This window comes from Lampetra fluviatilis, chromosome 4, assembly GCF_964198595.1.
Source record: "Lampetra fluviatilis chromosome 4, kcLamFluv1.1, whole genome shotgun sequence".
Taxonomy (NCBI): Eukaryota; Metazoa; Chordata; class Hyperoartia; order Petromyzontiformes; family Petromyzontidae; genus Lampetra; species Lampetra fluviatilis.
In genome coordinates, this window is record NC_136278.1 from 18036829 (window position 1) to 18060670 (window position 23842).

At 55.0% G+C, this 23842-nt stretch overlaps 1 protein-coding gene across 6 annotated transcripts in view; it reads right to left on the reverse strand.

Moving 5' to 3' along the window:
- LOC144931617 (protein FAM110B-like) overlaps nt 1-17592 on the reverse strand; it is a 36558-nt gene extending 18966 nt beyond the window's left edge. The window contains exons 1-3 of one of the 6 annotated variants that reach the window (XM_078855695.1): nt 17380-17592; nt 15376-15470; nt 2392-3832 (exon numbers count right to left, since the gene is read on the reverse strand). In XM_078855695.1, coding sequence (XP_078711821.1) covers nt 2392-3657 — 1266 coding nt within the window. In that variant the 5' untranslated portion in view covers nt 3658-3832; nt 15376-15470; nt 17380-17592. Of the gene's footprint in view, nt 1-2391; nt 3833-7986; nt 8092-8572; nt 9359-14743; nt 14829-15375; nt 15471-17379 lie in introns of those variants that run through there. The other 5 variants (XM_078855694.1, XM_078855698.1, XM_078855697.1 and 2 more) reach the window with 5 other exon arrangements.
- Nucleotides 17593-23842: the final 6250 nt, after the last annotated feature.

Below are 23842 nucleotides of genomic sequence, written 5' to 3' on the forward strand. Positions count from 1 at the left end.
GAACAGCGGCCAGAAGTTTTCTCTGGGTTGGGCGTGGCCGCCGCTCTGCTCCTGCTGCTCCCTCGCTCGGCGTGTCTCGGCTTGTGCGCTCTCTCTCTCTCCACTGCTGGACGACGAGTTGGCACGACGCTCGGTGACGCCCGGTGACGTCCGAGTCGTGCTGCTCTTGCGCTCTCTCTCCCTCTACTGCTAGATGACGAGTTGGCACGACGCTCGGTGACGCCCGGTGACGTCCGAGTCGTGCTGCTCTTGCGCTCTCTCTCCCTCTACTGCTAGATGACGAGTTGGCACGATGCTGTCCTTGAAGACGCTCGTGGCGCTCGGTGGCGCCCGGTGGCGCTCGGTGGCGCTTGGTGGCGCCCGGTGGCGCCCGGTGGCGCCCGGTGGCGCTCGGTGGCGCCCGGTGGCGTTCGGTGGCGCCCGGTGGCGCCCGTTCGGAAGACTTTGACTCTCTTTCTCCACTGCGGGATGACGAGTCGGTTTTGGTTGATGCTGGTTGATCTGGGTGTGTATTAGACACACGGCGCATTCGATGGCGCTGTCCTCTTCCTCACAGCCGTTTGACCAGGCTTTCTCCACTGCTTCGCGCTCTCTGCTTTGCTCGCTTGGTCGACGCTTGGCGATCTCCGCCCTTTTACAGGTTGATTGCTTGTCGTCGCTCGTCACTCTCTCTGCTCCGTGCTTCCCTTGTTCGTGCAGCTGCCAGCTTCACTCGCACTTAACTTCGTTCTGCGAGAAGCGACACCTGCTATCGGCATCGGTGTTTCGTTTCCTCACGACGCTCCGCCAGCCGGAGCACGGCTGAAACCCAGCCCCGACCCAGGTTGAACTCAGACTTCTGCGACTCGAACGACCCCTCCTCGTTCCATCACTTCTCGAGGCACGATCTGCCCCCGCTCTCTTGCGAGCCCTGTCGCAACGCTGCGTCGCAAGCCGAGTTGCGAGACCGAGCACGACTCGACCCAGACTGCTCTCAGACTGTCACTTTAACGACGTCTCGTCGTCCCATCTCTCCTTGAGGCACGACTGCCACACCTCTCTTGCGAGCCCCGTCGCAACACCGCGTCGCAAGCCGAGTTGCGAGACTGAGCACGACTCAACCCAGACTGACTGTTCGCTGTCTGCGCCCGTGCCTAACTCAAAACATGACTCCCCTCTACGCATTCCTTGCGAGCGGGCAACTAAAAACAGAGCGAGAAGAAGCAGACACCCCCGCGACTCCTCCTCGCGACCTTTCCTAACCCTCCAAGCATTCATGGGCCATCTGTTTGTGCTGCGGGGAGACAAAGACGGCCGTGTCTAACTCAAAACGTGAGCACCCTCTCCTCTCTCCGCGTCTCTTGCGAGAGAAAACAAACAATGTCAGCACAAACCCCCCCCCCTTGTGACCTTTTTGCTCCCTCCTTGCTTGCCAGACCCCGCTGGAAGACAAAGGTGGCTGAGGAGATGTTTGTAATACATTTATGTGGTCCTGTGTGTTACATTTATTCTTGAATTATATTTTATGAGTTCCTTCGGTCTTAGTATCGTGGTTATCATTCGTCTATGTTTAATGAATATTCGTAATGATCCTCATCACATTATTAATTTGGGGCTTCGCCAAGTTTAGTTCTCCAGAGATTGGTGTTTTATTCTGAGTTATATTTTAATGTCCTGAGGTTAAGTGTAACTATGTTTCCACTTAAGATTTCTGGAATTCGTACTCTTTAGTTTTTAGGAAGGTCGTGTAGGTAGGAAACATATACTAATAATAAAAATATTATTGTTTGTTGGTTAATTATCTTTGTTAAGTTTCTACTTTTCGGTAAGGAAAACGTTAAGAAAACGCGAAGTTTCAACCGTTATTTACTCTGCACCTTATCTGTACATCTCCAGATGTCTTGGGAGGCCAGTCTATACATCTTTTTGTCCATCTGGATGTCTATGACCTTTTTGTGACCGACTTCTTACCAGTTAAATGGCCGTTTCACAGATTCCTGGTGTGCTTGTAGTGGGTTGTTTTCATTATTTAATTTAAAAAAAGTATATATAGATATAATAAAAAAATATATATATTTTTTCTTAATTATTCTTAATATTAATAACGGAAAACAGGGCATAGATACAACAGAACAATATAGCTCTTTTTCAGAAACGACTTGCCCACAAATGATCGCTCAACAAATACTCTAAACGCGTGATGTTGATTCTAAATGTGGAGGACTCGGGGAAAAATCCACGCAACCGTGGGGAGAGAGACATGCAAACTCCAAATATAGAGCAGGCGTCAGGGTCGGGTTCAACCTACGACCTCCTGCATACCGGGCGAGGTAGTTAACATCTCCTAGCCACTGTGACCCTCTGTGGGTCTCCATGCGAGTCTACGAACCTCTGTGTGGGGGAAGCTCTCACCTGGAAGAGGCGCCGTACCACGTTGATGCCGCCCCCCAGGGGGCTGCCGCCACCGCCACCGCCGCGCTGCTCCCCGTTGGGGTGCGAGCGCACCGACTCGGCGCACCAGCGGCGGTAAGCCTCTAGCGCGCCGGCGCGCGCCCACAGCTTCGCGCCGAGCGCCCCGTCGCCTCTCTCCGTGGCGCCGCCTTGATTCACCGGGCCCGGCGCCGCGAGCTCTGGTGCCGGCGCGAGGCCGAACTGCGACGCCGGCGCGGCGTAGCCGTGGGGCGCGTGGCATGGGGAGGCGTAGGAAGGGAACGCAGGAGGGTGTGGGGGCGGCGCCCCGTGGCCGGGGTAACCGGCGTGGGCGGCCTGCGGCTGGTGCCCCGCGTGCGCGGGAGGAGGTGGCCGCTGCGTGAGGCCGGTGCCGTGCGACTGGGACGACCTCGCCTGGGTGACGCGACACTGCGACGGGGCGACCGCCGCAGCCTGCGAACACCCGACCTGCGCGCCGACGGCGCCGGCTTGCGTCGCCGGCCCACCCTTGTCCTTGGCATCCTGCTGCCCGCCGCCGTAGAGCACGCGCGGCCACTCCATGTGGCCCATGAAGGCCGTCTCGCTCAGTGGCCTGGCGACGGCGCCGTCGCGGTGGTGGCCCGCGCCGGGCTGCGACCGCGGCCCGAGTTCCGTCGCCCGCGCGCCGATCGACGCGTCCCACCTCACCCCGTCGCCGGCGCCGGAGCACGCCGCCGCCGCGCTGAACACGTCGATCATGCTGGCGGCCGCCCCCCCTCGCGGCGACGAGGATAACCCGGCGAGGCCTGGCCCGGCCCGCGATGCGTCCGCCAGGTCGCACATGCTGTAGTGGAACGACGTCGGCGCTCCGGCCGGGTCCCTGGCGCGGCGCTCCGCGGCATCGCGCGAGCCGACCCCGTCCACGCCGTCGGCGTGGTGCAGCAGCAGCGCGGCGTTGAGCGCATTGTTGAGGGCCTCGAGGGCGCAAGGGCCGCCGCCGCACGCAGTCGCCGTCGACGGTCCCTGCCCGCCGGTGCGGGCCGGCGAATGGGTGCGGCGCACGGCCGTGCAGAGCGGTGGGCGCGCCGGCGCGCACGGCTTGATGGGCTGCTGCTTGGTGCTCACCACCTCCTTGCTCTTCACGTACTTGGCCTTGTCGGCCTCCAGCCGCTCCACGGCGCTCACGCGCGCTTTGCTCGGCTCGTCGGCCGGACGCCGGAAGTAGTCGGGCCCCTTGTTAAGAATGCGCAACGGCAGCGCGGGGTCCATGGCGCCTGGGAGCTTGCGCGAGTTTTTCTCCGGCTCCGTGTCGTTGAGGGGCCGCTGAGTGACCGGTGGGGGGGGGGCGCTAATTCCGCACCGCTCCCCGTGCTGCCATCACGGCCATGGGCGGCTGCTCCTCCTCCGCGAGCGGTGGTGGCGATTAGCGAGTGGCTTCTAGCGCCTGCGCACAACGGAGAGACCAGCGAGTCACACAAACAGAGACCCCAGCAAGTCGCACCAAGAGACCAAAGCGACGGTGCTGCGGCGTTTGTATAACAATGTGAACAAACGGTGGTTGTCCAACGGATTAAGTTGCCTCCGCCACATGAATGTGGAATTTCCATCACCGACAGGAGCACCGCATCGTTACTCATTTGAGCAGAAAATCACTTTGACCTTTGACATGCTGACTGTTGCTCATGTGAACGCGTTATTAAAACCTCAAGAGAATTTGCCCATAATGAATCAACGCTGCTTACATTATGCACTCCGAGAAAGCCGTGGGGACGGCGGGGGTGGGCTGCGTAAGATATCCCTTCATGTTTATGTGGAGAGATGTATCGAAGATAAAAGACATTGTCTGCTTATCTATTTCTCTCTTGAATAGAGTACGCAGCCAATTCCATCACTACCAAAGATCCTCAATATGCTGTTAGCGAGCACCTATGAAGGCCGGTAAGGCGCACGAGGGCGTGGGTGGCCAACACGACGCCCGGCCGCCTTGGTCTCCCTAGTGGCAACGTTTACACACCCCACTAGATACTAATTTGAGGCTGAGTCGACCCAGTGGAGGCCCTAGATATTCATAACCGGTGTTAGCCATGAGCGGGAATCGAATTCGGGTCGCTGGGTTCTTCATAATGCGCTGAAATAACCACTGCGCCTCCTAGAGGAGGCCCAGAACTGGTTCAGATAATCGTCACGAGTTGGTGGCCGTGAACGGGAATTGGAACTCGGGCAGTTGGGTTTGTAGCGCGGCAAGCTAACCGCGACACCACCGCTCTCCACAAACACTCATAGTCACACAGACACATAAATAAAGACAAATATCTCCCGTATAGCCTTAACAGACTGTTGGGGTAAGTGCTGTTAAGCGATCACCTATGAAGTTCGGCACGGCACACGAGGGGGTGGGTGGCCAGCACCACGCCCGGCCACCTTTATCTCCCTAATGGCAATGTTTACACACTGCACCAGGTACTCATTTGTAGCTGAGTCAACCTAGGGAAGGCCCAAGACCGGTTCAGATAATCGTCAGCGGTGTTGGCCATGAGCTGGAATCGAACTCGGGTCGCCGGGTTCGTAGCACAGCGCGCTAACCGTTACTTCTGCTCCCCACAAGCCAATACCCACAATTCGCCACAAAGTAATGGTGACGCCACCATGGCGCCTGTGCCAGGCCAGGTGCACTTTAAAGCCATGTGAAGTGTCGAAGGCTCGCTAATAGGAGGTCTTGGGACTGACTGAAATGACTGGTAGATGCACCAGCTGTACCCCCTACTGTGCCAACGTTCTGTATTTTAGCCACCTGGCACTCCGATCGTTGTTGTGAGCATCGCTGCTCTGCCCTCTGTTGCTGGAGAGCGACTGCCTGCAACTACCTAGTAGCGTTCTTCACAAGCCTCCTCCATAGACGCCGATCTTGACACCGCAGGTACTAGTCGTCGGCAAGTCCACTCAGCTCCACATCAGTGCATCTCTTCTCCAGCCCAGGTAGTGCCCATTTAGCAGCTGCTTCGGCATACAGTGGCTCGGCATGCGGGCTACATGACCCAGCCAGCGCAGCCTTGCCTGCCGGAGAAGCACACTGATCAGATTGTAGCCAGATATTTCAAGGCTTTGTGAGCTCACAATTCAGCCTGGTTAAACCCAGGATGGATTGTAGGCATGCCAGGATGAATGTTTCTAACCGGCGCAGATGTTCCATTCGAGGGGTCCACGTTTCACAAGAATAGTAGAGCGACAGGCCATGTAGTTTCCACACAGCGTTACGCAGCGAATGAAAAAACAATGCCACCCGACTGATTCGGAGTGAGACCTCTGCTGTCAAACCGGAGCCGGTCATAAGCACACTGCCCAGGAATAGGAAACTCTCCACTCTCTCCACAACTGCTCCATCACCAATGGGGAGCTGAGGGGGTGGAGTGTTTGGTGGGACAAAATACCCAAGTAGGTGCTTAGTTTTGTGGGGCTGATGGTAAGGCCCCACCTCTTTGTGGCACACTCGAGATTCAACAGCAGCGCCTACAACTCCTTCTCTGAGTGAGCAGCAATCACCAGATCGTCGGCATACAGAACGTGGTTGACTAATCGGGAGCCATCCCTCGAAGACCGCACCAGGGCATCGATCAGCCTCCCATTGTATCTGTGCCCGATGTACATTCTTCAAGTACAGTACTGTCCTGGAAGGCTTCCCGAACGACATCATACCTGTCAACCTCTTATCAGTGCCTGCCTTATTACAGACCAATTCAGACCTTATTGGTCCCCCCGTGCCCCTTATAAATCTCATCGTTCATCCTACAAAGTCCCTCCTCTGAGTGAGCAGCATTCACCAGATCACGCACATAGACACACACACAGACGCAAGAGGTTCACTACAACCATAGGGCCTTGTGTACAACAAAGGCGGTGTCTGTAGCCAGGGTAATTCAAATATTTGCTGTGCCGTTAATAATCGACAGAAGTGTAAACACACACACCGGGCAGCACACTCAATTATTTCATCAGGCACCAGGTAAGAGCTGGGGCATTCCACAACACGCAGTCAAATACAACAAACGTAAGCACACAGCCCTTTTGCCGGTCCAATGCCGAGTTGACCCAGGGTAGGCCCAGGACCGGTGCAGATATCATTCATCACCGATGTTGGCCGTGAGCGGAAACTGAGCTCGGGTCGCCGGGTTCAAGGCACAGGAGCAACAATCACATCCTCCTGATGCCCCTTCTGCTCCCTCCTGCCCTTCCTGCCTCTGCTGCTCCCTGCTGACACTGTTGCTCCTGCTATCCCTGCTGCTCCCTGCTCCTCCTGCTGCCCATGCTGCCGCTGCCGCACCCTGCTGCTCCTCCTGCCGCTCCTGTGCTGTGATCTGCTCGCGTCCCTCTGCGTTCTCACCTCCGCCTCCTCTGCCTTTCGCGGCCTCAGCTCAAAGCGATGCCGTGGGGTGCAAGGCGACACTGCGGCTGGAGTGGCCTCGAAAGAGCCACGGGGAAGCCCTCCTCAGAGCGGACGCCAGCCAGGCGCCTCGGAAGAGGTGGAAGGAGTACCCACACTTTACCCCCACCACACGTGATCTGCCAAGCAACTACCCGTTTACACTGCTGGGTGGAGGTGAGGCGCGGGGGAGGAGCGGGGGAGATTTGTGAAACTTGTACATTGAACTTCTTTCGCACCGTAACGTAGCCATGCTAATTGGAGGGGCACTATTTGCTTTAACTGCCGCCCCTGGTAGATTGAAGATTGAACCAGTGACCTCGGCATTGCAGGGATCGGTGTGCCGACCGTTACACCATGGCGCTGGCGTCTCGGGTTCTACGACTGCGAACGCGACGTGGTCCAGGCCGATCCAAGGGGCAGGGCTCCCCCCCCCCCCCGCGTCGTCCCCGTGAACCAGACACCTGACTCAGGGCCAACGTGCGGATAAGAAACCGGATCCCACCTCCAGAGATGAGGCCATTGTGCAGCCCCCCCGCCCTCGACAGGGACGGGAGGAACCAGACACGGGCAGGCAAAGGCCACTGCCAAGCCGCTTCCTCCCCTGGTTCCTGGTTTTCCGTGGCACCCTCTGCTTAGCGAACGTGTCAACGCAGATGGAGCGATAAAATTAGCACATGTGCAGGAGCCAAGTGGACTGCTGCATCGCACAGCTGTAAGAGATGGTGTATGCTTGGAAACGTCTCCTTCCAGCAGTGGCTTGCTCATGGCTGTTGATTTCATGTTTGAAAGCCACCTCCATTAACACGATGAAGCTTCAGCCAGGAGCAGCCTCATTCTGGCTTAACCAGGCAATGCTTAACGCCTGACCCCTTAACCCTGGGAGCAGATCCCACACTGTACATAATCTAACCACCTTCCCTCTCCACTGCCATGGAAATCTGCATCACAACAGCTCACGCCTCCATTTCAGACAAAATCCCTCCTCGTATCGCACAGCACCACTCACGCAATCGCCCATCATTCTACTCACCCACTCGCTCGCTCACACTCTCACTAACCCACTCATTCAAGCGCTCCCCTCCCACCCACCCATCACCGCCGCCACCGCCGCCACGACAACAATCTCTCTTTCTCGCCAGTCTCCTGTGACACCTGCGGGAGGCTGCCGTCGCACCCACCATTTTACAGCCAGGCCTCGCTGTTCCGCCGGCACCGACGCCCGTCGCTGACACCGCCTGTGCTGCGAGCGCGCGGAGCAGAGGAGCGAGACGGCGCGGTGTGCCGCCGTGCGCCTGCGCCCGGCAGTGTATTTATAGCCGTACAGGGCGGGCGGCGCGCGCTATAATAAGACGCGGCCTCCTGCGAGTGCTCCGGCGCAACGCAAAAGCAGGGATTTTTTTTTATCCTGTAAAAAAAACAAAAAATCCGGCACGGTTTCCCGGTGGCGAGCGCGGCCACGAACAAAGCTCATGGAACACAGAGGGGGGGGGGGTGTGCTCCGTGCTCTCGCATCCCCACGCATTCTCTAAATCCCCACGCAATTTTCCGTACGACGAAGGCAATAACCTCGCTCAATGGGGAGCGGCGACAGGGCGCGGAGGCCTTTGTGTCTCGGCCTCGACAAAAAACGAATCAATGGGCAGCGGCGACGGCGGCCGCGCGCTCCCGTGCCGACGTTTGCCCTCCTGGCCGAGCCGGGGCCGCTCCACTCGGACCCCCGCCGGGCGGCGGAGCCCGACGTGGAGGACGCAGCGCGCATAGTACCGGCAGGGCCGGACGAGGGGCCCCCAACGCAGCAGCGGTTGGGCTCGCACTTCGAGGAGGAGGAGGAGGTGGCAGCCTCTCCGCGTAGACGGTGTTCAGCAGCTGATGGCGCCCCTCACCGTGCGCAGTACGGTCGCGGTTCGCACGCCGCCGCCTCCTCCGCCGCCTTATCTCTCCAACGGCTCCAACCGTCGTTTATTGAGCGGTTCGGCGTCGCCGCCCCCCATTGGCCAAGGGATTGGGCGCGCGTCGAACGGCAGATGGGATTAACAAAAAGCTGTTACTTTTACCCTCGGCGGCAGCGGCAGCAAGCAGCACAGCGCACCGAGAGACCAAACCATGCTCGTCGAATCGCCGATGGCTGGCGCGTCGTGAGAACGCAGCGTCACGCAACGAGCGCCGCTCGCGCCGCGGAGAACGAGCGGTCGAATGAGCAGGTGCCGCCCCGGGGTCACGGACGGTCCTTGGCCTCCGCGAAGCACCGCCCGAGCGCTATCGCGGCGTGGGCGGGAATGGCGTGGCCCGCTCAGCGACGCGCAGCTGAGCGCGCGTCCGCAGCCCGGGACCCCTCGACTACGGCGCTGGCTCCGAGCCGGTCACTCGTCTGGTCAACTCGCTCACGCCGCGGGCAACGGCGTAGCTTGATGGCGTTGTTGCTTATGCGTTGCCGCGCGGTGCCGTCGCCCCTGTCCGTGTGTCCGTGTGCACCGTTATTCGCCCGGCGTTCAACTCAACCCAGCTGCTTCAGTGTCATTTTAACGCAGCGGTTGTTAACGTGCGGGTCATGCACCCCCAGCCCCATCCCCCAGGGTCTTTTCGTGGGTGGGGGAGTGCAGGCTGCAGCGTGGATACTGTGCAGGGAAAATGTTGAAAGTGCGCAGGGTACGTCGGTGCCACGTTGCGGTGGGAAAGCAATAAAACACAACATGAAACAGGTGCCTCACTAACAACGTGTCGATGAGCGGCGTGGACATGTGACCTCTCTCTGTGGTGTGTCCTTGGTAACCTCGTGGGGGCGGCTGGGTCGAGTGTTCCGGGACCATCGATTGGGGCACTGGTATAACAAACAAGGTTTCAAAGCTACAACGCAGCCCTGCCACGATTGAACAACTGCGTGCGACTTCCCATAACTAAAGAAATTAAGCGATGAATGCTATCATGACCGTTGTTGAACTAAGAGAACGAATCGGTGAGGAAACGGCGGCTCTCCTTCTCCGCGTGGCGCGCGAGCTCGCGGCCGACACCTCCCCTGCCGTGGCCACGCGGAGACGCGAGGGGGGTCCCCAGCGTGGAGTGAACAGTGCAGCCCGCGGGCGACGGCCACTCTCACGACCGTGGGTTATGCGCACGCACACATCGCGGCCCAGATATAAAACGCTCAACGGATCCGAAAATAAACTGTCCAACAAATAATGGCACGCCACGCGACTGCTGACTCGGGAGGCTGGACATCTCGGGATCTGAAATGTGCTCAAAAATACCGATGTCATTAGAAAAACCGCCAGCGCACACCGACACCTTCAAGCAACCTACAAACCCCACCCCCCACCATAGCCACGGCCAAATTGAGTGGTATGATAGATGCAGTGTGCCGGACGCGGTAACAACAACCACGGCAGCAGCGACGAAAGGTATCCTGGACGTGGTGTGCTGGGTGCCTAAATATGTTCCGGGTCACTGAACCTGATGGAATTGAAGCTCTGGCCGAGCCCATTGCCACGGCGACACAAGGGGGGAAATTTACATCGCGTAGTCATGGAAACGCACTCGCTAGGGCACCGTGATCCGTGTGGGTGAGCCTGTCCGTGTGTCTTTCTGTGCGGGGAACGGAGGCGCAGTCGTGATCGCAGCGCACTACCAACCCAGCAACCCGAGTTCGATTCCCGGTCATGGCTAACATCACTGATGGATATCTGGGGCCTCCGCTAGTTCGACTCAGCCTCAAATCAGCACCAGATGCGGTGTGTGAACATCAGCAAAGGAGAGACAAAGGTGTGGTTGGGCGTGGTGCTGGCCACATCACCCCCCTCCCCACCCTTCACAGGCGCTACTCGCTAACAGCACTTGCCCTAACAGCCTATGTGGCTATATGGGGGGTGTTTGTCTTTTGCGTGACTGCAGCTGCTCCTCACGCCTTCTTCCCCCCCCCCCCCAACGCTGAAGCAAAAAAAAGACTAAATCGCACATCCAACATGGCTCCCACGGGGTCGAGCCTTCTCTCGGGAGTCAACACGGGCTGTCAACTGTTGGTGAAGGTCAAGGCGCGGCCGTTGGTGATCGACCCCTGCCTACAGCCCTGAGCTCGCTGCGTAAACTACACATTCCTATGGTAGGGGCGAGTCTCTCCGTAGGACAACCACTGTTGACTTCCCCCCCCCACCACGTAGTGGTACTGATTGTACCGACCCTGGAGGGACGATTGGCCAAAGTCAACCCCCAACCAGAATTTGAACTCGCAACCTTAAAACTGCGAGGTGCTCACTCTACAGCCGAGGAGCCTGGCCGGGGTGAATGAAGTCAGAAATGAAGAGGCGAGGAAGGGGGAAGGGAGAAGGGAGGGGGGGAAGGCTGGGGGGGGGGTGCAGAGGAGCCGCTCTCCGCTCGTCACGATTGGTATTCTCGGTAGCGGCCACGTAAGTCCAGATCTGGAGGCAGCCTCGCGGGGGGAAAAAGTGCTGAGCTAGAAGCTGTTTGCTTTTCGCAAGCCCGACACCAGCCGGGAATCGAGCGTTTATTCAGAATCAGAATATTTAGTCGTACTGGAGCAATCCGATGAGCTATAAAGCTCTTTCTCACAGATGTCCAGTAAGGGTACGGGGCAAGACCGTTACAACAACAAACAGTACAAAAACACTATAAGAGTGCAAAGTACAATAAAGGTAAGCAAATCACCCAAACAAATACAACTAAACCCTCCCCATCTTACCAGACAAAGCCCACTGAGGTATTAACTTGTTTTTTAAGACGGTGATGCACGACAGGGGGCGAGGGGCCGAGTCGGAGGACGAGTTGTGGACTCCTCTGGGAGTGGCACCTGCCCAAAAATCCGAACCCGGCTCCGCGCCAACGCCCGCGGCGTGTGTCTTGCGGCATGGCTGCCTGGCGCTCGCTCGGGTATCTGCGGCTGTTTTCAGGTGCCCAGAGACATCCGCGATAATCCTGTCCCCGATTCCTCACTTCCGTTTTCATCCTCGACACAAGTCGGGGGAGGGAAACGTCCGCGGCATTCCTGGTTGTGCGCTGCAGCTCAGTGCTAAGGCCACCGTCATCGTCATCACCATCACCATCGTCGTCGCCATCATCATCATCATCAACACGATCGTACCCATTATCATCACCGTCCCCATTAATGTCGTCACCATCGTCGTCATTATCATCACTATCATCACCAACATCGTCATTTCCATTGTCATACTGACCATCATCGTTGTCACCGTTATCATCACCATCGTCATCAACATCATGGAGGCTCGATGTAGGAGCAAGCGGAATGACTGCACGCTCCCCGGGAGGTGAGGTGTGGATGCAGCAGCAGCACACAGACTTGCGTTTTGACTTTTAATTAACCTGATGGAGGAATCATGGGCTGAGCTCACATCCTCCGATTGCGAGCCCCTCGCCCTCTACCACTGAGCCAGCCGGTTTGTTCGTGCGCCCGTGAACTGGTCCACGGAGCACCACGAAAGGGGTTCCCCTGCGTTCAGTAAACGTGTGGCAACGCGTTGCTGATGCAGAGTCTCAATTGCACGTGATGGATTCAAGTCTGAACCTGTTATATCGCGGCAGGAGTGGGGCAATCGGGGCCTTGATGGATGGATTTGCCCGTGCATTGTTAAACAGCCGATGCCAACCCCCTGCTGGACGAAGGCCTCCCCCCACCCACGCCTCTCAGCTGTTGTTGATCGTACTTCACTGCGCCGGTCTGTGCGGGCTGATGCAGCAGAACGGGGCGAGGTCAATGATCAGCAAGGGAGAATATCGCTTGCCTGTGAGCGGGGATCGAACCCAGGTCAATGGCGCGCTCGGCCACCGATTCATCCCCACCCGCCCTTCACTTAACGGGACGAAAATCGACATGGCATGTTTGTTAAATGTGTTACAATGTTTGTATTTCTTTGCACTTTGTGAGATCACAAAGTGCAATGACTCCCTCTACAGCACAGACCCACGACCTCCGAATCACACTCACTCTGCAGCACAGACCTACGGCCTCTGATCCACACTCCCTCTACAGCACAGGCTCACGGCCTCCAATTCACACTCCCTCTAAAGCACAGACCCACAGCAGCGTGCTTGGCAAGGGCCCCAAGGGCAAGGAATGAAATGGGATCCACTGTGGAATCTGCCCTCCCTTGTCGTAGCTGGGCCCCAGTGCTCCTCAGGGCTGTGGGCCCCAGCACAATCGCGCCGACTGCTCCACAGGCCACGGTGCTCTACCTCTCCCACGTGGTACCCAATCACAGCTCCCACGGTCAATCCACCACCAGCACCACCAGCACGACCACCTCGCGCGATCCCACGATGTAATAATTCACCTTGCGCCGGCAGGTGAATCGATTTCAAAGCTCCTCGGTGGACGTCGTTAATGTTGCGATATCCGCAGAGCTCTGGCACGTGACCCACGCTTATATCTGCCCTCCGGTCTCATCCTCTCCTTTTGTCTCTCTCGTGAAACGAGCGTTTTGCACTCTGTCTTGCTCACCGACTTTTGCTCGGATTTCTTTGTCTCTGGCAATCGCTTCATTCATTCGACTCCTGCCCTCATTGTTTTTGCTGTCAATGGATCTGCCTCCTCCCTCGCCTGCGATTTCGCTCCTCTCATTCTCGCCCTCTCCTTCTCGGAGCCGTGCCTTTGTTCTCGCCTTGAGCCAAGCTTTGCTTTCCATCTCCCATCATCTGCCCTCTCTCAGCACTTGAGCTATCCGCTCTATATGCACAATAATTAATTAACAATAATAATCAACAGCCCTTTTGTCAATTAAACTGCTGGAAGACAGCCTCCCCGAAGCCGTGTTGGTCACAGATATGGGCTGTTTGACCATACTTTACCGCTTGTAGTAATCATAAATAAACAAGTGGACAGCACGCCCCCTTCACAAATGTCCCTCCACAAACAACGTGGGCATATTTTTGTTCCACATCCCGTTAGCCAAACGGTCTTCTGGGAGCACATCTTCTCAGCAGCACTGGGTTCAATGCAAGCAGACTGTGGACCAGTTTCAACATTCAGTGCCTCATCACCAGAGTTAGACTTGCTTAAAAAAAAGACACACTCCCGGAATGCCGTGTTACCGCGGAGATGTGAGAAAATACTACTCTGAGAATTGTATTTTAAGAGACAGACACGGGAAGGCAGAGGATTCTTGGTTCATTTATTTTGTGACTAACATTCTCCCACAAGGCGTGCCAACGATTATTTAGCATTGTGTTTATCATTAGCGATAATTATTGCTGCTCTCGTGCATCAAGGGATATCCACGGGAGGTACGTCCAGTTCTGGAGACGTTCACATCCGTGGTTTCCCCCTGGGAGCCAAGAGGGCAGCGGGCGCAGCGAATACGGCGCGGCGCCGCCACGACACGGCCGCGGCGCCGCCACGACACGGCCGCACAGTAGCGTGCGGCCAAGTCAACAGCAGCAGCAGCCTCATCGTGAGCATCAGCCAGGGTCCGTCCATCACTCCCGACACCGTGCCCCACACCACTCAGCGCCACCCTCACCGCCCCCCTCACCGCTTTCCTCACCGTCCCTCTCACCGCCCTCCTCTAAACTAAACTATTTTTTTTATTTTACCAAGAAAGGCCCACTGAGCTAGATAGCTATTTTTCAGAAGTGACCTGGCCACAAATGATCGCTCAAAAAAGTGAGTTATCATGTGGAAATGTATAGCACCAAAATACTCCAAACACATGTTGATTCTAAATGTCGAGAGTAAAACCGGAGGAACCGGAGAAAAATCCACGCGACCAAGGGGAGAGCACGCAAACTCCAAATATACAACAGACGTCAGGTTCAGCATCAAACCCACGACCTTCTGCATACCAGGCGAGGTAGTTAACATATAATTACCGCGGCGCCCTAACCACCCACTCCCTTGCCGCCCTCCTCGCCGCCCTCCTCACTACCCCCCTCACCACCCCCCCTCCCCATTCCCCTCATCGTTCCTCTCACCGCGCTGTTGGTGTGGGTGTTCGCGACGTGAAGACGATGACCACGCCACTCGGTGGGGCAATGCCGCCAAGGTCACACGGAAACTGAACCGCGCACGCATTACAGGGCGCCACGAAGAGCCCTTGCCTTTTCACGGCCGCGCCAAGTATCCGCCAGCTCGTTAGCTCTACGGCTTTTAACGAGCAGCGCAAGTCCAGGCGAGTCTGTTTATCGGCATTAATCACGCGCCGCGGTTAATGCGCCGCAGAGGATTAATCAAAGTCAATGAACGATCCGTGACAGCAGTGGCAGCAGCACGCGCGGCGCGGGGCCCTGAAGCACGTCGGGCTTTTTTTTTTATTACCAAACGTTAAAATCGACTCCCGCGGTCACCGGCGGGCTCAAACGAGCGCCGAGGCGTCGGCGCTCCTCTCTCGTTCACAGCCCTGACCCAGCGGTTGAAATTCCAAGTTCCCGTGGCGGGAGCGAGCCTACCTTATAGGACAACCATCGGTGGAACGCGTGCACATGGCGCGGCCGATCTCTCCACCGGCAGCGATCGTGGAGAAAAACTGAACAAAGACTTAAGAGCACCATTTTCTCTCCGCGCGCGCTCGTGTGATGAGGAGCCACAGCGCGAGCAAGGCACCCACCTACGGTCGACGAGGTGCCGGCAAGGAGGTTTCCATCGTGGTAACCTCGTGGTGGTTCAGTGACGTCTCCTCATTTGCGGGGCTCCCTGGTCTCCCTGGAGACGCAGAGTAAATAGACTTAGCTTATAACCAAAGTATCACCCTCCTTTCTTCCTGAGCGGGTAAAACGTTGCATTGCCTGTAAATGTACATCGTGTCGATCTGCTGCTGGATGAGGGCAGCGGTGTGACGGCACACACATGCTTGCAATCCTGGTGTCTTGAGAGGCTGGGTTGGTGGATCACACACAGATCACCGTGCTCTTAAGCCGGCCTGGATTTCTCATTGAATATTTTACGGGTCGCTGGTCGACCGCGAGATCGCAATTGACTTGCACCGTCTAGGGAGAGTCAAATCGCGAAGTTTACAGGATGCGGTGTGCCGGGTGTGGAAATACTTTCTGGAAAGAGCCGGCTGAAAATTACATTCTGGCCGTGAGACTCCAAACCCAGAGGGAGGCGAGGCGCCAGGAGACGGTCAAACAGGAGCTGGACTCCTTACCCTTCTGTGTCCACTCACAGCAACACCGCCCCGCGTTAATTCACTCATAAACAAACAGCAGTGTTTTAGCCGCATGGCGCTCCGCTCGTTGCGAGCATCGCTCCTCTGTTGTTGGAGGGCGACTGCCTCCAACTCAACTGCCCAAGTAGCAGCGTCCTTCACGGGCCTCCTTCATAGAGGCCGATCTTGACACCCCTGGTACCAGTCATTGCCAAGTCCAATCAGCTCCACATCCTCCGGTACCTCATCATGGCCCGTGCCGCGCCAATTCAGCCCCCTCTATCCGGCCAAACAGAAGCTGCTTGGGGGCATGCGGTGGCTGGATATGTGGGCTACGTGACACCAGCCAAAGCAGCCTCGCCTGCTGGAGGAGCTCACCGATGGGACTGCGTCCAGAACTTTTAAGGATCTGCGAGCTCCTCACACATTCCAGCCTAGTTAAGCCCAGAAAGGATCATTGGCAGGCCAGTCTGAATGTTCCAAAACGGGGCAAATGTTCCTTCAGAGGGGGGGGGGGTCCACGTTTCCCAAGCATAGAGGGAGAGAATAAACTTTGGCCGAGAAGACCTGCGGCTTCGTATTGGAGTGACAGGCCAGGTAGCTTCCACATAGCGTTACGCAGCTGACAAACAGATAACGCGGCTCGACTGATTTTGGAGACCGCTGCCAAACCGGAGTTGGTCAGGTATGGAAACTACTCCACTCTCTCAACACCAATCCATAAGCAGTCAAATGCAAACAAAAATAAACAACTCTGATAATGATATGCACTGTACTTGAAGTTGATTGGTCCACACCCGAGACAGCTTTTCTTAGAGCCTATTCTCCATTGGTGTTGGACCAGATGACGCCAAAAGGCGTACAACTCAAAGACAATGCACCATCAGAGTATGAGAGCTCGGGGTAAGCATTTACACTGAGACCTCCTTTATCAGTAGCAAAATATAGTAATAGGTTTTTACCCTTTTATCTAAAACACACTACAACCACACTCACCACACACACAACCACTACCCTACAACCAGACACACACCACACTACAACCATACACCCCACACCACAACAACAGCCATTCGCCACTAACTGACGTTGATGTCACCACGACGCCTGTGCCAGGCCAGGTGCACTTTTAGGCCACATCAAGTATCGAAGACTCGCTGACAGGAAGGTCTCGGGACTGACCCAGCAGGTGCCATGGGTTGACCGACTGAAATGACCGGCAGATCCACACCAGCTGGACCCCACTACTTAGTCAACTTGACACATTTTATCCGCTCGGCAAGCTTCGCTCGTTGCTGTGAGCGTTGCTCCTCCGCGTTCCATTGTTGCCTCAAACTGCCCCAGTAGCAGCGTCCTTCACGAGCCTCCTCCATACTGCAAGCACAATACAACGACTCACCCACAACACACAACATACACCACCACCACACCGCCACCGCAGAGCCTCGCTGTGGATGTACTCACCGCTCGGCGCGGGGTCTTCTCTCACGCTGGGGTCTCGCCAGGGTCTCTCCTCCCTCGCCGGGGTCTTCTCTCTCACGCTGGGGGTCTCTCCTCTCACGCTGGGGGTCTCTCCGGGGTCTCCCCTCGCCTCTGACGCGGGCGGGGGGGGTCTCAAATCCCCCTCGCCTCTCAAAGGTTCGAGCACCGCGTCCGCCGCGACTGCGCATGCGCGAGAGTGGAGGGGCGGGACCTGACAGCGGTGGGCGGGGCCTGAGAGCGGTGAGCGGGGCTTGCGAGCCCTGTCACGTGACTCGTTCATTTTTCTATTCCATCGTGTCAATAACTTTTTCACGATGTCAAGGAACTTCGCTAATTCTCCGCCAGTAATGAAGTCATTCCCGTAATTCATTCGCATCGGTAACGCATTAACTCTACGGTGGGGAGAGATGTGAACTACCTCGCCTGGTGTCATTAACATCGCGGGTTTGACCCCTACCATTATGCCTGTGGAAAGGGACTCTACTTACGAACGAGTTAGGTTCCAGAGGTCTGTTCGTAAGTCGATTTGTCCAACTTTGAACTCCTGTCGATTCCCAACGTGTTGTACGGCGTGAACACTAAACACGGGGAATGGCTTTAAAAGTTGTATAACCACCAGTAGATATGGATGCCACTGGTTATTTATGTTCTGTAGATGAAAGATGCCACTGGTTCAACACATTCTGCAGATGTAGATGCCACCACCGCCATCTATTGCGCGGCGAATGAGCTTACAACTCTCGGTCCGAACAGGCAGCCGGACATACGGACCAGATTTGTTCGTATCTCTGAAAGTTCGTAAATCGAATGTTCGTATATTGAGGAATTCCTGTATTTGGAGTTTGCGTGTCCTCCCCGTGGTCGCGTGGATTTTTCTCCGGGTCTTCCGGTTTCCCCCTCCACATTTAGAAACAGTATTTGGCTAATATGAATTCCTACGCGATAAGCCACTTCGTTGAGATTTTGAATCAAGAGCTGCATAGCTTTGTGAACCTTACCTGGTAAAGTAAAACATTGCTTAGTTTATTCACTTGTGTCAAACAACTCATTTGTTCCAGACAAATGAGCATTGACGTCAGGAAGTCACCCGTTCACTCCAGCCAATAACTCATTCTTTCGAGCTAATCACTCATTCGTGCATTCGGGCAAATAATAACGCCATCGTGTCATATCAAGCCTGGCGCTTCTGAAGGCCGAAATCGAGAAGACAAATAGTCCTCTCACGCCATGGGGAATATGCCCAGCCTCCGCTCAGCAATAGCGGTGTTGGCCACGCGACTGGAGCAGTTCAGCGATGTGGAGGCAGCAGCGAGGGTTGGTGGATCACAGCAATGTCGTGAAACTCCCTGCCATGTGTGAGCATCGAGGAGGTAGCCATACCCTGGCGTGCCAGGAGAAGCCGGCGGAGCACAAATTGTGGACGAATCTCTCCACTATTCCATTTGTACGGGATAGAAGGTAGCTCCCTCTCACGCGTGGGTTCTCTCCGGGTGCTTGGTATGTTTTTCAATTGATCATCACTCGTTAATTACCGTTCCCTTGGAATCACTCGTCGATTCCATCAGCCGTGTTGAGGACTTGGTCTACCCACTCATTCACCACTCTGCAGGTCACAACACTCGCTCACCGACTCACCACGATGCAGGTCACAACAATACTCACAACACACTCACCCACTCACCACACTGCAGATCACAACACTCACTCACCCACTCACCACACTGCAGGTCACAAAAACTCACCAACCACTCACCACTCTGCAGGCCACAATAACACTCGCTCACCGACTCACCACGATGCAGGTCACAACAATACTCACCCACCCACTCACCACACTGCAGGTCACAACAATTCACCCACCCACTCACTACACTGCAGGTCACAACAACTCACCCACTCACCACACTGCAGATCGCAACAACACTCACCTCCCACTCACCACACTGCAGATCGCAACAACTCACCTCCCACTCACCACACTGCAGGTCAAAACAACACACCCACCCACTCACCCACTCACCACATTGCAGGTCACAACAACACTCACCCACCCACTCACCACACTGCAGGTCACAACACACCCACCCACTCACCACACTGCAGGTCACAACAACACACTCACCTACTCACCACACTGGAGATCACCTCACTTCTCTTCCTGCTTGAACCTCACTGCTCCACTGGGGAATTCCCTTTCATCGCTTCTTATCCCAAGACACACGTTGACTCGTGTCAATTACAACTTTTATTGTGCTGTTTGTTGCTGGCCGCATTACGTTTTGGGCCAGCAACTATATAAAAGTGATGTGGGGAATGAGAATTATAATTGTATTTGTGAAAGACTCCCTGTCCCCGTATCTCCTGCCCCCATGCCCCCTCCGTATCTCCTACCCCCATGTCCCCGCACCTCCGATTAGCACGGTTGGCTGCGTACGGTGTGAAAGAAGTTCAACATACATACATACAACAAGAACTCCCAACATCAATCAAGTATCACGAACGTATTGCGTTTACAAATCCCCTTTACGAAGAAGTTTTTCAGACCAAAACAAGCCGCGCACGGACCGCGGATTCCACCGCGGCTACAGGCGGAACGCCGCTTTGTGTACCCCGGGGAAAGGCTCACGGAGTCAAGGCTCTCCTCTCCTCTCAGGAGGGTCCTGCCGAGTTATCATCGCAGTAGGTGACGGAGAGCGATGCTGCGGTTGCTATTGCTGCTGTGATTCCTGGCGAGCGATTTGCAAGGACATTTTTTTTGTTTGCAGTGTTGCGATGTTTAGCTAATACAGGATGCTTCAAAGAAACACTTCAGAGAAATTTGCAACAAAACCAGAAGAAATGTGCCTCCAGGCTCTGGAGACCACCTGGGGAAGATTCCAGCTATGCGTTGACAATGATGGCGAACAAGTGGAAACTGACTTTTTGAAGCTATTAACATACATTTGTTATCATGTTACAGTGCATTATTCGTTCTTTTATCCATCTGTAGTGACATCAGGGATGTCACTGTATGGTGCCGGCCCGAGAGGGCCATGGTGCGCGATGCACTGTCATCGGGTACACCCCGTAGACAGGTGTAGCACCCGCCCCAGCGGGGCATGGTGTGCGCTGGGATAGCGCGGGCACCACGCACAGCGTGTAGTGCAGGCTCCCACAAGGGGGAGTTGGAGAGTGTCAGCCCAGGGCCAGGGTTGCCCCGGGTCATGGCACTCTGGTTGACCCCGTAGACACGTGATCCGGAGTGTCCACAGAGAGGCCCCCAGGTGGGGGGCTAGGGGGTGATCACTTGTCCGGGGAGAGCTCTCTTGAGAGAGAGCTAGAACGCTCGAGGTGGGCGGGGCCAAGGGCGGAGCCGCCCCGACCCGGGAGGATATAAGGTGGGTCCCTGAGAGGGACGGGGTCGCTGCATTCTACAAGCTGAAGCTCTACAAGCATCAACACGTGGTCGGGACCCGAGTGAGGGTGAAACCCTTTGTCGCTGTAACTCCTCCGTATAGTGTAGTTAGCTGGGTGGCCACCACCCTAGGCTGTATCTGGTGAAGGGGCAGTTACCCCTTTGTGTTACGTGTTGATGTTACAAATAAATGTGTTGCCTCTAAAGAACGTCTGCTACTCAGTTGGACTCACTACACATCAAAAACGATAGTCCCATTTAAGTGTTACCATTTTTTTTAAGCACCCTGTATTTTGCATGAATCTCAAATGTAAAACGCAACTGATTTTTGTATGTAACGAAACGGCAGCTCCCCCTTGTTATCGCGCGGCACGAGTGGATTCCCGCCAAGCGAATGCACCTCTGAGGGACTTCCTATTATTCATACTTACTCTACATCCATAACTGAACACACACATGGAATGCAAGGGCATACACACGCACATCACTGTCAATCCACTGCTGGATGATAAGGGCCCTCCTTACGCCGTGCCGGTTGTGAGGGTTGTTTGACCATACTTCACGCTGGTCAGTACATTTGTAATAATACTCTTGGAGACGACTTGTGGAATCGGTCCTTTAATTTATTCCAATTCACAAGTACTCTCCGCTGCTGGCAGGCAACGGGAAGTGGGCAGACAGACCACAAGAGACGCACCACCACATGGCACTCGGAGTCCCGCTCGCGCGTGGCCTCTCTGTTCCTTCGTTCTTCGTCTGACCACGTGTCGTTCATCTCTCCCCTTATTTAATGCCTGGGCCACGTGGTACGCTCAAGCCAATCCTTGGTAGCCTGCGCTCAATCTTCTAGATTCCCCATCAACTCCCGGGACCACGCCCCTGACTTGTCTTCCCATTGGCTGAGGCCAAGACCAGCAGAACCAATCACCCTAGCTGGCACCCCTTGATCACGCCAGGGCCATGCTCCCAGGCTCTCCCCCCATTGGCTGTAAAGTAGGACCAGCAGAGCCGATCACCACGTGAGCCGGACATAGGCTCTTATTACACATTGTTGGAAAAGTTGGGGAGCATGGACCGAGGGGGCATAGTGCAGTACAACAATGAAACTTGCTGAACTCTCCGCAGCGTAGCCCCCAGCACAGCCTATAGCACCTGTGGTGCCAGATGGTCGCCCATTGCAGCACGTTCCAGGCTCAGCCTGGAGGTCGACTGCCATTGAATATAACTTACTCATCATCAGTGTGAATGGTAATTGATTTTAAAATCATTATTCTTGTCTTAATTAGCCTTAATGAGTGAAACATTAACGTTTATCAAATCTCGCCGAAGATTGCATTAACAGCTGTTGCCTAGTGATTCAAAACAATCACTTACCACGTGACTTGTTAATGTTTTATTTTTTTAGCGTTAGCATTCACGAGGCAATATAAATACCGTATAATAATTTCAACTCGTAACGAAGAGAGGACGACTCAGAGATGCGAGGAGAAAACGCAGGCGAGCGGGAGGGCAGCAAATTCCCGCCAAAGCTCTGCGGTCCTCCATATATTAAGGTGAAATGGAGAAAACCACGCATGCGAGGAAGCAACACTGTATCCCAATTTGGGATTAGTCCACATTGATCTGTAATCTCCTGTTGGAAGGCCAAGGTACTACGGAAGCTCCCCGACACCCACTGGTAGCGATTTTCACAGCAGTTGCGTGATCCACCCAGTGCCGGATTATCCCAGTAGCAAAAGTAGCTACATAATGCTACAGGCCCCGCACTTTCAAGGGCCCCGCGCTAAATGCTTTCAAGTTGTCAATTCCGGTTCAGTGATTCTGCACTTGCTCTATTACTATAGTACTATACCGCCTTCAACTTTTATAAACGACGGGGTGTTTAATGTTAGCGATTTGTCGTATTATCTGGCTGTATCGCAAATGAAAAAATACAATTTACTATGCAAGTTAAAAATGTATGTGTTTTAATATTTCCGTGTTTTTTTAATTTAGGGCCCCTTCATAACATATACTACAGGACCCGCACTAGCTTAATCCGGCACTGGATCCACCAACCCTTGGATTACAGGCGTGCGCCACCACCGCAGGCAAATTGTGGTTGCGAGCTCAGTCTCAAGATATGGCCATTGTGAACTTGTTGATCCACCCAGACTCACGACTTGAAACTCGGCCCTTGATCAGTGGAGTCTCGGCATCCGACGTGGCCATTATATATCTACCGTATTAAGACATCCCAGAGCCAGGATTTGAACCCAACACTTGTGTTGGATTTTGTTCTGACAGGGTCATTCTGAGCAACTTAAGTCACCTAGAATTAGGGATTGAATCCAGCACTTAACCATTGCTGACCCAGTGACACAGCCATTATGACTTTGATCACCCAGACTCGGGGAAGACATTACAGCAAGAATGGCCTGGGTTTGATTTACAAATTGGGCACCTTCCTGTGTGGAGTTTGTATGTTCTTCCCCATGTTCTGCATGGATCGTCTCTGGGTTCTCTGGTCTTGGCCAAACTCCCCAATGCAAAAATAAATGCCTGCAAATGACTTCATTGGAATTGCGTGGAACAATAAATCAGGTTTAACTGCACCTACGATTAGCAAGGTTCGCGACGTACGGTGAAGTTCAATATACATGTCTAGGCATTAAAAACATCCGTTTGACTTGCATGTGATGAATACTCCTGTCAGTGGCAGAGCGGGTGGGAAAGTGCTGCCCCCTATTACGCGGACCAGCGGTCACGTGAAGGGATCTCAGCGTTCGTTATATATCCGGTTCTGTGGGCCGTTTCTCTAACACAAAGGGGTTGCACTGCTTTGCGAGGTCTCTGCATTGATTCTCCACCTAATGTTACAACATCTCAAGATATGTCTCATTATACAGCAAAATTTTAGGAAAAAAAAACAGGAATAAAAAGACCGACCTATGGCACAATTCAAGACTACATATCACGGGTACGAGGGGCCTGACTAGAAATTTCACGGACAAACCGACTCTTTATCCAAAAGGTACAGCATCATTTAAAACACTCCGGCCGTTCGAGTCC